The sequence below is a fragment of the Rhodamnia argentea genome, chromosome 6 (genome assembly GCF_020921035.1).
Source record: "Rhodamnia argentea isolate NSW1041297 chromosome 6, ASM2092103v1, whole genome shotgun sequence".
In the NCBI taxonomy this organism is placed as follows: Eukaryota; Viridiplantae; Streptophyta; class Magnoliopsida; order Myrtales; family Myrtaceae; genus Rhodamnia; species Rhodamnia argentea.
Genome location: NC_063155.1, coordinates 7,418,179 through 7,436,173, shown reverse-complemented (window position 1 = coordinate 7,436,173; position 17,995 = coordinate 7,418,179). Strand labels below are relative to the sequence as shown.

The window sequence follows — 17,995 nt, the reverse complement described above, 5'->3', positions numbered from 1 at the left end:
TCACAACGGGCATAGTTTAGGATTTTTGGTGGCTTTTTCCCAAAAAAAAAATTAGGAAGAAGAATCCGCGAAGAGAGACACATAATTCTCCCGAAACCCGCGGGATTTCGCCCAAGTCCGAGCTCGTCTTTCGCGGATTGATCGAGAGTTCCCGAAGTCGAGGATTGGCTGAGAGTTGTAGACCTGGCAGCGAGAAGGGCTACACTACCATGAGTAAAGGAGTCAACGTTGTTATAAGATCGAATCGTATCGTGAGCGAATCTCTCAATCAATTTGTGCCTTGGATATTTGCTGTCCTGTGGGGGAAAGACTTCTCGACTTATAGCGGGCTTGGTGAGGCTGCGATGACGGGCTCGTACAATCGGGGCGAACGAAGTAGTTCTAACTCAAACATAACATTTTTTAAAGAGTGTATGACCCTCGTCGCATAGAGGAGCTGATCCCACCTTTTTTTTTTTTTCTCGTAGAGAGAGGGAGAGAAAGATCACTCCATCCATTGAAATAACATGCATCTCAACATTTCATTCCATTCCTCCACCAGCCTCTTCAACCGCCGACCGACTAAGAGGGGGTCACCCATCTGGATCGACAATTAGCGTATTGTAACTTCTTTCGTCTTACACCACAATCGAATTTTCATTTAGCTTTCATACAAAACGATGAATTGAGTTTATATGATCTTGGTTCAAGTACAAGGAAAAAAAAAAAAAAAAGCTCCATAATCTACAATTTTTTCTTTAATTTTTGTTGAACACGAATTATCTGAAACTATTCGATGGGGTATAATAGTCTCCTTAAATTGACATCTGATTTTTTTTTTATAACATTTTAGAAATTTCAATGATTCTTTCTATTTTTCAAAATTTGGAAAAAGAAATAGTGAAATTTGCTCGAACAAAGCAGACCGAAACAGGACGCAGCTTGGTGCGAGGTAATAAAAAGATGAAAAAATTTTAAATGAGAACACAAAGTGTCCTTGTTCTCTTAAATAATGATATGAAGTTGATATTATTTCAAATAAGAGTTTGAAGTAACTTCATTTTCTCAAATAAAGACTCGAAATGGTCATGATAGTCTCGAATAAGAGTATGACCTTCCAACTAATCATGGGCATTTTCTTTCTTTACATTTTTTTTTTATTTTATTTCTTTTTTCTTTTTCTTTCATTTTTCTGTTTTTTATTTCCTTTTCGCCTATGGCCGGGCGAGGGTCGCCCTCGCTAGTGGCCAACCGGCAACAAAAAATAAAAATAAAAAAATAAAAAATAAAGTAATTGTCAAATGCCCTTGATCGGTCGAAATATTTAGTCGGCCAACGAAGTCATGCCCTTAATTAAAATTGTCATCACCACTTCAAATCCTTATTTAAGTATGAATTAAGGTCATTATTTGAAATAATGTCCACTTCAATCTAGGAGTGAGCAAATTGGACCGGATTGGCCTGGGACCGAACCGAACCGAACCGAGCGGGTTGGTCCGGTCCTTGAGAGGGGTGGTCCGGTCCCCGGTCCCAATAAATGGGACCGGTGACCCGTCGATCTGGTCCTCAGTTCGGTGTGGATGGGACCGGCTCGGACCGTCCGGACCGAACTACCCATAATATATATAATTATTTATATATATACAATTAAAAAAATGAAGCTTTCATTTGTTTTTAATGTTCATTTCTTGAGTCATTTCCATTGTTATGATGTACATTCTTGAAACTCAGACAGTCCCTCAATATTATAAATGCGGTATATCTTATTTATTATGGTCTTTTCCAGTGCATTATGTGGTGAGTATACACTGGCATGTTCTTTTCGTAAAGAAATGATTCAATCGGTTTATTTAATATAGTGGTAGCAATTTCTTATTGTTCATGCGTTTTGGCTGTTCATTTCAATGAGTAATCCCGTATTTTGTTTCTGTACATTGTTTGGATGTGGAATCCGTTTAGTGAACAATATCACTATAAGTATGTATTCGCCAACTAGGTTTTTTCGATTCTATCATTTATATATCTTTATCGTGTTAGCGGTTAGACCAATGTCATTGTTAAACCTACCATAAAGACACGCATTTATTATGAATGTGAGCAAATTGGACTAGCGTGTTTTTGTATTCAAATGGGGGTATAAATTGTAAATTAACATGCAAATGAAGCATATTATAATTCAATGGTTAGATTTTAGGGGTCCCATTGAGCTAGGACGGGGATCGGACCGAACCGCCGGTCCCAGTCTTGGTCCGGTCCTTGGTCCCAAAAATTTAGGGACCGGGATTACTGGTCCGGTCCCCGGTTTCATACTGGGACCGGACCGGCCCAGACCATGCACACCCCTACTTCAATCTTTTATTTGCGAAAATAAGAATGCTTCCGTTTATTTGAAATTTTATCTTAAAAAAATAACTTAGGTGGTTGAATTTTCATTTCTCTTTCCCTTGGAAGCGAAATGACAATTTTGCCACTCGGCGTTTCTTTTTTTTTGATGTCATTTTGCATAAGAACCAAGTTTGGCTCGAGAATTACGATTATGCCACGGGAATGGGGACAGGGGAGGTGGGACTAGATGGTTGTGAAGGAACTGGAAGATCTGCTGTCTGGTTTGTTTGTTGTGGAACCAAATCCTCGTAAGCCGCAAAAAATCCTATGATGTGGCCCCTCTCCTCCTCCCGGGACTTGGGAAAAATACTAAATTCCAATTTCTCCTTTTTAGGATTTAATTAAAGAAAAAAAAAATACATTTCTTTCGAACGTATGATGCATTTTAACGAGCAAAAATGCCGAAAAAGGGTCGTGTTAAATATTTTCCTACCGTTCGACCAACAAAAAAATATAACTTCCTATCTTGTTTTCTAAAATGGTAGCTTAGAGGATTGGCCGTGGAACATTCTCTACGAAGATGAGAAAAATCTAATTTTCAAAACATTAATCACGACTGTCGCAAAGAAAATCGACAGCTAAAGACGTGGGGTCTTTCATATTTGATTGCTTGATGGAGTTTCAAGAGGGCTCTTTAGTAAAATTTCACAAAAAAATTATGACGATGAAATTGTGTTGTCTCGCTATTCGGGGACAATATTGAACATTTTCATGCAGTTCATGGACTATATTGAATATATATCAAAAGTCTAGTGATCATATGAACAAATTAAAAAATTAAAGACGATATTGTATATTGGATTAAAGTTTATGAGTTATATTGCACATTGAGTTAAAGTTCGAAAATCATTTAGTCGAAGTCATTTTTGGATGATAAGAGTAGCTCGATGCAATTTTCGAAAAAAATTATGACTGAATTCGAATTATCGGCTAGGCTAATCCAGCTCATTAACCGTTATGGATAACTGCTGCCCAAAGCAGTCATCGTTTTTTCAAACGTGATAAGATCGCACGTTTCCTATTACATTCCTCTCGATGTCATTTCTCAATCTCTCAAGGCTGCAGAGGAATTCTTAATTTGTGGATCAAGATGGTAAGCTCGTAATCGAAACGTATGCGTAGACTTAGGAATTCGTTTTTCCAAATGGGGAACAAAAGGTACGTCCTAGGCCTGCGCCCATCTAAGTTGGAGGCCGAGAGGAAAGGACTGTGGAAGCTGTGCTCGCAGTGATTACTCTACTGTCCGAGAGAGAGAGAGAGAACGTCGGTGCCCCCATTGTCTCTCTCTCTTTCCTTCATTCGCCAACCTGGTGAAGATCTTTTAGCTACTCTCGCAAGCCAAAACAAAAGCCTGCAGATATCCCCCCTTACTTGGCTTTTATTACGGAAAATATGACTGACATGCTTTTCGCCCATGGCCTCCCCTGGTCAAACCTCTCATAATAAATAAATGGCAGTGATACAAATTGGGCCGTTGATGGACCCCCAAAAAAAAAAAATTAACAAAAGAATGGGAAAATGACATCCTAGATTTCCTTTTTCATATCCGATGTTGTTTCAAAACTTTTCCCCGCGAATGATTTTGTAACGTGACGGTTTGTTAACTTAATATTGAAATTACTAAAAAAAAAAAACAAGTATTGACTTTGTAGTTTGATAATCATCGCCGCCATTGAAAGACGGTCGATTTGGCCGTCGCCGCCCGGACGGCAACCGAAAGACATGTCCTCCGTCGGTTCGTCCTAGCTCTCTCTAGATCTTGATATCGGATTTGGCGTAGCCTTGACGTTGATGCATTCGTCGAGATTTGTGAGGGCCGCTCCTCCTGGATTTCTTGCGATGAGATCTGATGAGGTCGTGGGATCGGGGTGTTACTAATGAGATTCAGCGTGATGGCGGTTATGTCTAGAGTTTATGGCTGCAAAAATCCGGAGCGTTGGGCCGATACTTAAGGTGGCAGTTGTGGCATCTGTCAAGGACGTTGGTGGCGAAGCAACAATAGCAAGTTAATGGTTGAAATGTGATACCACGATGGTAAGTGGTTGGTGATGGTGGTGCGACTATGGCTTTAATGGCGGTGGCGCCGGGGCTACATATCTCACAAGTCGAGTCCTCGATCACATTACGAAATGCATTCTCGGTAGGATTTAATGAAATTCACTCAAAAGATTGAGTTATGGGTAGCGAACGGTTAAAATTTTATTTGATGTCGAAACTCCGAATTTGTGTTACACAAATTTAATACATCCAAAATTGATAATTTTATATTACATTTCCAAATCTCAAAAAAAAAAAATACAATAAAGAAAGACAAATCCGTTCACTAAGGCTCAGCATGGTAACCATTCTGTTCGGAAAAACCGATTCCGATTAAAACGACTTTTTCTGATTATATTCCTGGATGAGTTTTAGAGAATGAGAACGTGTTTGATAATTGCCCAAAATTTCTATTCTTGGAATAGAAACATGTTTGATAACTGCACAAAATTTCTGTTTTCGATAAACTGTTTTTCTTCCTAATTTTTTTCATTTAAGTCAAATAACTATGTAGCTACTTTGTAAAATTTCATCCTAAATTGAAGACTAATTTTCAATGCACACTAAAATAATTTAAAATACATTATTTTTTTAGCATATCATAAATGAAACACAAATTTAATACATGACGTTTAAAGTTCGATTGAAACATGGGACGGTTTTCATATGAAGAACTCATTTTTTTTCTTTAAATGTTGCGTTGTCCAAAATACATACAAACATAGCAGCCGAATAACCAAATTATTCACCGACAAAAAAAAATCAAATTATCCTCCTTGATATGAAGTACAAGTCTTTCACTATCATTTTGCAGTTTCAGTCTTAAATTCAAGTGGGTGTTTGGCTCTAGCTCCACGTACAGATGGTCATATTTTGTGACGCACGGCTACGAGTATATATGTTATCATTCACCTATTGGATGCCATCATCTTCTGCGATATTTTTTGCAGATAAGTGAAATATATGAAATTTAGGCCCAAATTTATGAAAATGAGGTTACTAGCCTAATCTAAGCTTCTTCTATTTTTAGGAATTTTCTAAATTTTTTATGATTTTTAAAAAGATTTCCAATTTTTTTGAATTTTTTTATTTTGATTTTTATGAGGTTGATAGAAAAGTGAGATATGTGAGACTTCATTTTGTTTTGTGATTTTTTTGCCAGAATCAACTTTTTTTTTGTTCCGGATTTTGCTTTAAAACCGATTCTGATTCTCTAAAACCGATTCCGGGAACAAAATCAAAATTAAAATCATTTACGTTATCAAATAAGATTCTCATATTTTTTTTTTGTTCCAGGGAACAAAATTAGAGAACCAGAATGGTTCTCATGCAAGCCTTAAATACAACTATTTAAGAAGATAAGGCATTCTGACCCAAAAAAAAAAAAGAAGAAGATCGGACATCAACTGATGTCCTTTTTTATGTTTGTTATGCTTAAGGCCAGTGAATAGAATAATTTCTTGAAAAGGGTATTAGGATTTCAACACGTGCATACTACATTATTAATCAATCAAAACTTCGTTTGTTTCGCAAAAATAAATGATTTAGAAAATATTTTATTAAAAAAATCATTCTATTACTTGAAATTGTTAATCAGTTGAGAAATTTTTAATTATGGGCATCAATTTATGTCTAAATATTTTTGTGAACCATGAAAATATTTTTCGTTCGTTTATTTTTTAAGTTTAGGACTGAAAGAAGTCGGCAGCAAAGGAAGTGGTAGTAATGCTTTATCTAACTGCTTTTGGGTATCAATATTTTTCGAATAATTTATTCTCCCTAAAACAAACGGAATCTAATACTATTTGGGCGTTATAAGACTCTTGGACACCAAGACTATTTAAAAAAGGAAAGAAGGATGAGGTCAGTTTGAAGCTTTTTAATAAGATTTTGTTTCCTCATGCTCAAAGACAAGATTTGAAAAGCTAAATGTGGATGAGTTCAAGAACAACCACCAAACAATGAGACGAGCAGATGATACATGAGATGTTTCAAACACCATTCAAACGTAGTCTCCAAGTAGGTGGCAGATATCACCTCCTCCTACTTCGAAACACATCACCGCCGTCAGGCTCAATCATTATTCGACTCCTGACCTCGGTAAATGGCTTAGCCGGATAAGCAGCAACCCAAGTGGCCGGTCGATCAACCGCGTCGATCGGAGCGTACTTCTGTGCCTATCAACTCGCGTGAAGATTCAATCGAAGGATGCCGGCCGGTTTTCCCGATGAAGACCCCGAGCAAGTTCTTCAACACATGGCAAATAGTTCGGCAACCAAGTTTTCCGAGCACCCGCAAAATCCTCCCTACAAAGGCAAGTGCCAAATGAAGTAGCTACATGGATAGTTCCGGAAGCTGCTAGACTTACAGTGTTACAATATCGTCGCTTATTTCCAATCACATGATCTCTCAATCAACGATTGTTTTATGCAAAACACGCAGCGATGACCTATAGATTTACGGTTATTAGAGAATCATTTCCCATTCTAAACAAGCACGCACAATATCATTCCATACCACATTGAGAACACTTGAAACATTCTCCGCTCGTGCAACCCCACCTCACCAAATTTTCCATTTATAGGTCCATGTAGACGTGGCCGGTTCATCCGAATCGCCGGTTCCTGTTCCTAGAAAAGGTGGAACCGCCGGTTCCAGGCCGATTCTCGAGTCGGATCCGATTTCGTTTTTTAAATTTAATTTTTAAAATAATAAATAATGAAATAAATATAATAAATTATAAATTATGCATTATAATCAAATTGTACATTGTAATAAAATTTGGGGAAAAAAGAGAGAGAGTAGAAATGGGCTTGAACTTAATGAATTATCATTAAGGGCGTACATATCTTCTTGGGGATAGAAGAATCAAAACCCTTGTAGTTCTTTTACCTTTGATAACCATAACTTACTTTATCGTCAATCGTTGCTACCCGTGGCGGTGGTATCTCCACAATCCTCATTAAAGAATTTGTGTTATCGATCCAACTCTTGGTGTCGAAATCTAGCCTTCGTCAAATCGTTGACATAAGCATGAGCTTCTACGGACTCCGAACTTAATCTTGAACGGCTAGAATCTAAAACTAATCATCCAGTGGTAAATGCTTGTTCAACTGCAACTATTGAAGAAGGGGTTGTTAATATCCAGCGAGCGATGAGGACGAGAACTGGATAATCGATTAAATAACTCTTCAACCACTCAAGGATTTGGAAATGCATCTTGTGTTCAAGATCGGGAAACTCAAATTGAGTGGTTAAATATTTTTCTAATTCAAAAATACTACATGTTGCCTTTTTTTATTTTTATTTTTTTTGTCTACTCTTAAGCATATTGTACCCTCTATCAAATGAACCACTAGATTCGCTTGGTGAGACAATAGATTGTAAATATCCACAATCACTTAAATCATATCTACTACAAAATTCTCCATATAATATTACTATAGATTATTTAACCTCTCATTATATATTTGAAATATTTATTGCATCTTTCAATTGTAAACAATCATAATAATACTTATGAATCCGTACAAAAAAAAAACAATCATAATAATACACATTCAGATAATCTAGTAAACCATTTAATTTAATACGTGGATAAAAAATAATACTAACTAAATAGATAAGAGGAATTTTGAAATACTAATACAACCATTTTTTCGCATTACTAAAATAGTCCGAGCTAATTCAGTATCTTTTTCATATTCACTAAAAACACCACAAATATTAACACACTCTATTAAAAATAAATTCATAGTAGGATAATAAATACCAGATAAAGTATTAGTAACATCATTAAAAATTTTCAAAAATTCTAATTTTTTTTTGCAAACGTCCTAATGTTGTGGAAGTAAAGTAATTCCGGGAATATTTTGCGAAATAAACATACATAATAAATCTCTGTAATTAAAAGTTTGGACAAGCAACTCGTAGGTAGAATTCCAATGAGTCGGAATATCTTTTGGAAACTTTTTTGCCCTTCTCCCATGTTGTTTACAAAATTTTCTCAATGCTTTCATAAAATGGATACGACTCCATAAAAATTTAATTACACCCTTTATTGGGAAGAGAGAAGTCTCAAGAGTTCGTAAACCATCTTGTACATATAAATTTAAAACATAGCAAGCACATCTAATGTGAAAAAATTATCGGCCAAAAGGGGATTTACAAATATTTTCTAATTCGGGAATGGAAGCGATATTTGCAGTGACATTATCAAAACTAATTGAAAATACTTTATTTATCAAATTATATTCTTCTAAAACTTGTCTAATTATTCTATAAATATTATGAGTCGAATGCTTTTCATAAAAAACTCGAAATGCAATAAGTCTTTTTTGAATGGTCCAGTCGTCACTTATCCAATGACATGTGACACCCATATAAGAATGAATTTGTCGAGGATCACTCCAAATATCGCTACCTAAATGCACACGTCTATTGAATTTCACAAAAAATTTTGCCAAAGATTTTTTTTTTGTTTTTTATAAAGATGCAAAAGTTCGCCTTTAAGAGTACTTTTCGGAATAGTTGGTTCTTGCGGAACCAACGCAGTATTTATAAAATATTTCAAATTAAAATTTTCACCAGTAGTAAATGGAGCATGACCAAGGGCAACATATTCAGCTAATGTTTGTTTATAAATTGCATCATTGTAACGGAATAAAAGACGAGTATTAACATTGGCGTACCCGAAAATTTGTTGTTGCCCAGTTTTGATCTCCGCTTGCGTTGGATGTTTTTTCGTCACATGCCGAAGAAATGTTCCGTAGCCGTCTCCTTTGGTAATTTGTATGTTTGCGAACAATATTTACAATTTATATTGTACTTACTTTCGCTTTCATCATATACATTGTCAAAGTGTAGCCACAAGTCGGATGCATTCTCTCAGCCTTTCTGTTCGGGCTCATTTGCTGTCGACATTTCTTCGACACCGGTAGGAAGATGAAGACTTTCTCGTATTGGGACGTGCTCGACGTTCGAAATGGGAACAACGTTGATATTATCATCGTCGTCATCCCAATATGTATACTCATGAGGATCATATTTAGGAATAGGATACTCGGAATCTCCCATCGCCATCTTGGCATTTTCAGTATTTCTACTTCCACTTGCCATTTTTTAGAGAATTGATCGGAAATTCAATTGAGAGAATTGAGGCTGGATTGAGAGAATTCAGCGAATTAAGAGAATTCAGCGAATTGAGAGAATTTGAGAGAATTGTTGAGAGGATTTATGAGAAAAATGAAAATGGGAAGATAGGTATTTATAGAGAAGGAGATGGTTATTTAACTTAAAAAAAAAATTGTTTAGAGGGGGGGAGGGGGGGAAAGAGTCATTGGCCCTTTTTTTATTTATAAATTAAATAGGTCGAAACCGTATGCACGGTCAACGGGCTGGTTTCGGGCTGCTTCCGGGCCCCCGGTTCCGGATGGCCACGGTCTACAATCAAAAAGGCAAATTTCTTGCAAAATCAATTGGCAAAAATGGTACTTTTTTTTAAGGCCAAAAAAAAAAAAAAAGGCTGGGTGGCGGTGTGGGGGGGAAATTGGTCAAATCGCTCTTTCACTGTCTGCTCTACGGTTCTACCCTTGGTTAAAGAAGGGAGAGGCCCAAGGGTTAAAAAGTGCCTTAGGCTGATGTTGGGTGGAGGAAGCCAAAATGGGTGAACTTGATGGGTGCAGACAGGGTTTTTTTTTTTTTGTTGGTTGGATGGTGCAGAAAGGTTGAACAGTGAGGTTTTCATAGATGCTAGAGATGGTCGCGGAACGGAGGCAAGGTTTTACACTGAACAAACAGGACTGGTATTGCTGGGTCATGACCAAGAACTGTTGGTGCTTGTACCCTTGTGTCGAGGAATGGTCATCGGAATATTTATGTTAGATTGAGTATCTATGGAAACTTTGGTCGCATGTTGTTTGCTTTTGCTGATCAATTTTTAGTTTGTGATCAAGTTGGTGACCCAATCAGCGATTACTGGTGTTCAATTGCGATTTTATGTATACTACTTGCGAAGCTTCCGGTAGAATTACATGCGCAATCTTTATTCGTACTTATCCCGATCGACTCTACTTGAATTTCTAGTTATTATATGCTTATTATAAGAGCTTAGTGCATCAGCACTTAATTAAAATTTCCATACGGGTTGTCGAGAAGTGTTTAACGTACCCATTCCTTGCGTCGTTTAGAAATTGAGCGAGCCTTTGGCATCTTAAAAGGAATTGGAAGATTCTAACTAATTTGTTAATAGTTTGACCAAACAAATAAAAACTAATTTGTTAATATGTTTTTTGTATTACTCTCAAAATGAAAATATAAAAGTTACCGTCGTCGTTTTTTATTTCAATTTTAAACAAGCAAAACAAAAAAAAACTTAAATGGATTACTTTTCACAAATATGTTTACCAAACATCATTTCTCCAAAGTTACTTCCCAAAGTAATTTTTAATTATAATTTATCCAACAGTCTTTGCATTTCAGCAAATCCTTTTAGGCCATAGGGCTTTGCCTTTTTCCAAAGGCTTTTCCAAAAGTTAAACCAAACGCACCCTTAATAGTTAATCCTATATAAACGCCCTCTCTCACTCTCTCTGTTCACCACTTCTTCGTTTGGACTCTCCTTTCCCTCTTCTTCTTCTTCCTCTTCCGCCATCTTTAGCAGTCTCCTCGTCTCCCTCAACAGCCCCCACCATGGTCATGTCACCCGACGAGGCCTTCAGCCTCCTCGCACTGCAGGCGGGTCCTCCCCACCCCGTCCTCAGCCTCCAGCTCTCCCTCTGCTTCGTCCTCTTCGCCGCCATTTTCGCCTTCTGGCTATGGCCCGGCGGCCTCGCCTGGGCTCTCGCGAAGGCCCGCCCCGCCAAGGCTGCCACGTCCGTGCCGGGTCCGTCCGGCGTACCGGTCCTCGGCCTCGTTTTCGCCTTCACCGGGTCCCTGACTCACCGGGTCCTCGACGAAATCTCCAGGGCTCTGGAGGCCAAGAAGCTGATGGCGTTCTCGGTTGGGTTCACCCGCTTCGTCATCTCGAGCGAACCGGAGACTGCCAAGGAGATGTTGAACAGCTCGGCCTTCGCCGACCGACCCGTGAAGGAGTCGGCGTACGAGCTCCTGTTCCACCGGGCGATGGGGTTCGCCCCGTACGGCGAGTACTGGCGCAACCTGAGGCGCATCTCCGCGACCCACCTGTTCAGCCCCAGGAGGGTCGCCGCCTTCGGGAGGTTCCGAGCCGAGATAGGGCTCCAAATGGTGGCGGAGATCAAGTGCCTGATGGAGGAGCGCGGCGAGGTCGGGGTGAGGAAGTTGCTGCACTTCTGCTCGCTCAACAATGTGATGATGACCGTGTTCGGAAGGTCCTACGACTTCGGCGCCCGCAATGGCGGCGGCCATGGGAGGAGCGACGAGCTCGAGCTGGAGCGCCTGGTGAGCGAAGGGTACGAGCTGCTGGGCGTGTTCAACTGGGGCGACCACTTCCCTCTCCTCCGCCGGCTGGACTTGCAGGGCCTGAGGGGGAGGTGTCGGAAGCTCCGCGACAAGGTGAACGCCTTCGTGGGTCGGATCATCGAGGATCACAGGATGAGGAGGAAGGCGGCGAGAGGTCAGAGCAACGACGAGGAGGACGATGGGTCCGGAGATTTCGTCGACGTCCTGCTCGACCTGGAGAAGGAGAACCGTCTCAGCGACGCCGACATGATTGCCGTTCTCTGGGTAACTCCATTCTCGACTTTACATGTTCTGCTTCGCTTCGTTTTCCTACCAGAAAGAATCATATGTTCCAGAACAGCGTCGGTTCTTCATGGTCTCGAGTCATAGTCTGATTCCTCCTAGAGCAGACATGCAATATAAAAAAAAATCTTGTGGTCGGGATACTTCGGCGTTTAGATGCGTTTCCTAGGTTTTCTTTCTCCTTTTCATGCGGAATGCTTTGTGCTGGCCAGCCTTCTTTTGCATCTTCTGGTTCATTGTGGATGGATGCTTACGGCATTTTCCTCTGCTTTTTTTTTTCCTGTGGACGTCCCAAGATGTCGAGAATCTGAATATTTTCTTTTTTTTGGCCCATGATCACCTCCTTTTTATCTTGTTCTCATTCCTTATCCATCTCCTTGTTTATGTGCTGCTGGCCATGTTCTTTTCGCTCGTTTATTCTTTATTTCCTGCTTGGTGATCTCGCATGGTGCGTTGTAAGGAGGGATTGGCGAGGTGGTGGTGTTTGTTTGTTTTGATGAGAGCAGAAAGGTGAAATCATTTTTGTTTTTTTGTTGTCTGGGCATGTTTTGATCAGGAAATGATCTTCAGAGGCACTGACACGGTGGCCATCCTCCTGGAATGGATCCTCGCCAGGATGGTCCTCCACCCTGACGTCCAGGCCAAGGCCCAGGCGGAGATCGACGCCGCCCTCGGCTCGGCAGCCCGGGCCGTCGCGGACTCCGACCTCCCGGGGCTCCCGTATCTCCGGGCCATTGTCAAGGAGACCCTGAGGATGCACCCGCCTGGCCCGCTCCTGTCCTGGGCCAGGCTCGCCGTCCACGACACCCACGTCGGCGGCCACTTCATCCCGGCCGGGACCACGGCCATGGTGAACATGTGGGCGATAACCCACGACGAGGCGGTCTGGCCCGACCCGGGCGAGTTCAAGCCGGAGAGGTTTCTGGAGGAGGGCGGCGGGGTGGGGATCATGGGGTCGGACCTGAGGCTCGCTCCGTTCGGGTCCGGGAGGAGGGTCTGCCCAGGCAAGGCCATGGGGCTGGCCACGGTGGAGCTCTGGCTCGCGCAGCTGCTGCAGAACTTCAAGTGGGTCAGCTATCCGGATCGCGGGGTGGACTTGTCCGAGCGCCTGAAGCTGTCGATGGAGATGAAACATTCCCTGGTGTGCAAGGCCATTCCTAGGGTTTGAGATGGTTGATGATGGATTTGGCATTGTGGGGTCTCCTCCATAATTTTGTTAACTCTTTCTATGGGGAGGTCAAAACTACTGATAGGCTTAGCTAGCCTTTGTCTACTACCTTTTGCTGCGTTCTTTCTCTTTTTCTCCTCCTAGGTTTGATCAAACATCGGATTTTTAGTCTTAGGAATATATGGTTTCTGCTGGTGCTGGATTCTGCAAGGGCGTCGTCTCTCTCTCTCTCTCCTGGTCGGTGTAAGGAAATGTTTGCTTGGTCTAGATGTGGATGTCGGCTTCTTTACGGTGCTTGTTCTCTTTTGCCTTTGAACCTCTTTTGTACACGAACCTTCCATAATATGTATATGCAGTGTTTAAGGCCCTTTTCGAGTGTGTTGCGCCCATTTTCGCGTGTTTCTCGATCAGGTCGATGCCCCGAAAAAGTCCCGATTGAACGACTGACCGACCCTTGCCCATTTCATGAGGTGGGTTTTGTCCGGTTCGAATCCGGTGCTGTGTGCTGCAAGGTCCGTGCTCGCTCTTGTGAGGAAATGACGGTGATGGTGGCTAGTTGCATTGTTTTGGAAGCTTGGAATCTGTACGTGTATGTGTATTCTGGAAACCAGGCAAGATGCCATTGATGTCGTTGTCTTCGTGTTCCTTCCTGCTGGCTTTTAATGGAGCTCGTGAGGGGCACGTCAGGGGCTCGGGGACTCGCCGAATCCCGCAAGCTGCTCTAAGGACGAACGAAGCGAAACGTAATTAATTTACGTGCACTTAAGACAGCGATTAAGCCAGAAATGGAAAACCTAAACCCTGATAATCGAACAAAACTTGTGCTCTTTTCTGTGAGCTCGGAACAAATGTGTGGGGGGGCAGCGCCTGTTCTCCATACGTAATAAGATCAAAGGTTGAGTTTGATCGTGGTCAAGACAAAAATTAGGATATGACATATTTTATTCCATCTTGTGTTTGGCAGATGTTCAAGATAGAATAGAAGGGGATATAAGGGTATAGTTAGGGGTGAGCATGGTTACCGGATAGAATCCGAAACTTGAAGAGCCGGAGAATTGATTGGTTTCAAGTTTGAAGGATAGGTTCTAGGTTCTAAAAATTAGGAAATTTGCTCTGATAGATAGATTCCAGATTCCAGGTGGAATTTAGAATCGAAACCTAGAAACTGGAGCAAGTTTTTATATTTTTTTTTGTTATATGTCTTCACGTCATCCCGCAATATTCATAAAATTCAATAATGGATGTGTAATTTGGAACCACTTTATCATTGAAACTTTACTTTATTAATGTTTCATATTTTTCGTGTGTCTAAATATGAGTTGTGATTAGTGAATTTTAGCAACGGATAGTGGTCATTAAATGTGATTAGTCACTACAATCGTTTAACTAAGAATACATGTGGAACCCGAGTGGAACCTGGAATCGACTCTAGAACCCGTGACATGGCAGGTTCTAGGTTCCAAGATATGTATGGCAGATTCCAATTTTCAAAAAAATGAGGAACATGTATTAGACGAGTAAGTTCTAGATTCTAGGTAGATCATGTGCGGAACCCGGAACCGCACACTCCTAGGTATAGCCTGGATAAATATATCCTAAAAGAGGGGATGGGATAAACCGATATGTGATTTCTTAAGAGAGCAGAGATGAGAAGAACCAGATTTTTTCCATAATCCTCGCCTCCCCGCCTCTCCTTCGCGATAGGTCGCCTCTCCGCCATGCCGGGTTGCCTCTCCAGCTATCGGCACCAAGCTGGGGTCTTCAACAAGCAAAGTCGGTATCTCCACGACCTCGTTTTTTAATTGTTTAAACTTTTTCAACATTCGAAAGGGGTCTCGACATATTATGAAAAGCTTGAAGTTGATTATCGAATCTCAAAGTAGCTCTCGTAGACTACATGCATGAGTGCATTTTCAATTTGTCAAAAGAGGCTGAAAAATTCCATTGTTCAGCACTTGCTTACTTACTCAACATGAAACTAGCAAGGCCATTGGGTCATTCTCAAAATTTGACTTCAAATTAAGACATCTAGTTCTGTCAAGTTTGCTCAATCGATGTTGTGCTCGAATTTAGATGGCACAAACCATTGTTCAATGATAACTAAAGTATTATAATGTTTAAGCAAAACAAAATTGATCTTAGCTGTGCCTTACCTCTCTAGTTATCGGACTTTATATTTCTATTTCACCAAATAGTAGATCGGATATGATAAAATCTTTGAATTTCTTATCCTATCCTATCTAGTCTTATCCCGATTAGAAATTCTGAAGGCCAAACGTAGCCAAAGATCTTATGAAAAAAAGAGGGTCACGACATGCATGGTCATTTTCAAAAATCATTTATAGGTAACCTTATTATTAAAGAAGCAGCCCATTAGAATTGTTAACTTTGTTTATTTGGTTGTTCGATGAATTTAATGGTATAAAAATTATGAACTTTGATCAAATATGCAATGTATTTTCTAAACTTTTGCTCAATGTACAATGTCGTCTTTGGACTTTGAATTTGTCCAATGTAACTCTTGAACTTTTAGTACATGTTCAATTTAATCCCTAAACGATATGAAAATGTTAAATGTTGCCTTTCCATTAATTTAAGTTCGGCAGCAACATGGGACATTTTCGCTTAGTTTAGGGACTAGATTGAATAAAATAAAAAGTTCATGAACCAAATTGGACAAATTCAAAGTCGAGATCGACATTGTAGATTGGAATAAAGTTCATGGGCCATATTGAACAAATTAAAAGTTCATAAATCACATTGTACATTGGACTAAAATTTAGGAATTATTTGTATCATTGTCCGAAAAGAAAAAGAACATTCCGAAAGGATAACATGCGCATAGACATACATGCGCATATCGGAGAGGCACCGCGTAATATTCTCCCGCCAAGATTAGTTTTTTTTTTCCTTCCCTTGTGCTCGTAAGAGTTATGTCACGAAAACCTGAGCATAATCACCTAAGTTTAATAGCCTATACATACATGTGTGTATAGGTTGTCTAGAGTTAGGGTTAGGGAGTATTTGGTCGCTCCCCCACTCAGTCATTCGATACCAACAATTTTAATAATGTAAGCACTCATTTCCTTTTCAATGCCACTCACTCTTCATATATTCTCCTCCTCACTTTGCGCATCTTTATCTCTTGCGAAACCCCTTTTTTGAACGCCATTTAAAAATGATAGGAACAAAAGAGCTTGTTCTCAAAAAAATGATTCCTTAATTAAGGGGCAATTGCAACATTTAAGAATGTCCTTTTTATTTATTTTTTATCTTTATTTTTAGGGATTTTCCCTAGCTCGCCACTTATAATTATATCATCACTTGCATAGAGACTTTTGAATGATTGGGGAATAAGAACCTAGACACAAATCATTGAAGATATGGCTCAGTCATATCATATCATATCACACACACCCTCCTTTCCCTTTTCTTCTGGGCTTTGGCAGATGCAAATCCTTTTTGAGAGAATAATTATCTGAGGGAAGCTGTGCTGTGGAAAAAAGCTTTGCTCCTTTTTTGCCACCCTATAAACAGAAAAGATTGATGGAAGTGGGATTTGAATATTCACGTGAACCCTCCTATTTTTATAATGGTTTATATCCGTTGCGGCCGATCTCTCCAAGGGAAAAAGACGGCGTCAATGTCATAACTTTAATACGGCGCCCACTTTCAAGTTAAAATTTCTCGAACGACCATCTAAGTGCCGCAATTATTGAAAAGCAATTGTTTAAGTTGATCGGGGGACTTATTAGAAAATCTGACGTGATTCTGTCGAAGTCACTTAAATGAAGGTTTTAAAGGGAAAAAAAAAGTTGCGACATGAAAGTGATATTGCCAAAAATTTTTTGGTATCGAGTTGATCATTTATCAGAATTATGCTCTAAAATTTTTAAAGTTAGAAATCTAATGAAACGGGGACGTGAGCCAAAAGGGGAAAAGTATAAAAAAAATTCTTAAACCTACTATATTTGTGTCAATTCAATTTTAAATCTTTTATTGGTGCCAATTTAGTTCTAAACTTTTTGTATTTGTGCCAGTTAAGTCCATTTGACTAATTTTGACAAGAAATGCTTGACATAGATGTCGATCGTTTCACGTGGTACGGCTAGCACTAATGTGGATATTTTTAAACAGTTTTTTAAAATTTTTTTTATCAATTTTTTATTTTTTTAATTTGTTCTTTTCTTTTTCTTTCCCTCTTCTTTTTTGCCAATGCTGCCAATGGGCCATTGGTAGCATGTCGGGAGGACCAGTCTTGCATGCTTGAGGGCGAGCACCGGCAAGGCCTCCTTAGCTTGGGCGAGGGCCCGGTGTTGATGACGGCTAGAGGCGCGATGGCGAGGCCTCATCGCGGCCTTGACCAGGCGAGGGTGGCTTTAACTAGGTGAGGAAGGCCTCACTGGGCCTTGTCCTCTCCCAAGTGATGCCCGGCGAGGCTGCCTTGGCTTGGCCGAGGTCGGCTTTGCCGGATCTGACGAGGGGAGCCCTCATCGGCGCTTGCCCTCATCTAGGCGAGGCCAACCGTCCCGGTCATGGCCAATCACCAACAAATAGAAGAGGTAAAGAAAAAGAAAGAAAAATAGGAAAAGAGAAAAAAAAAAGAAAATTTATAATAAAAAATTATTAAAAAATACTTTAAAAAAGGCTCGTATCGGCATTGACCATGCCACGTGGGACGATTGGTGTCCACATCAGCAATTT

The 17,995-nt window shown here is 40.1% G+C and overlaps 1 protein-coding gene across 1 annotated transcript; it reads left to right on the top strand.

The window, feature by feature from the left end:
- Window positions 1–11,050: 11,050 nt before the first annotated feature.
- LOC115745886 (cytochrome P450 78A5) lies at window positions 11,051–13,666 on the top strand. The gene is made up of 2 exons (XM_030681508.2): window positions 11,051–12,105; window positions 12,680–13,666. The coding sequence occupies exons 1-2, from the start codon at window positions 11,092–11,094 to the stop codon at window positions 13,289–13,291; spliced, it is 1,626 nt and encodes a 541-aa protein (XP_030537368.1). The 5' UTR covers window positions 11,051–11,091; the 3' UTR covers window positions 13,292–13,666.
- Window positions 13,667–17,995: the final 4,329 nt, after the last annotated feature.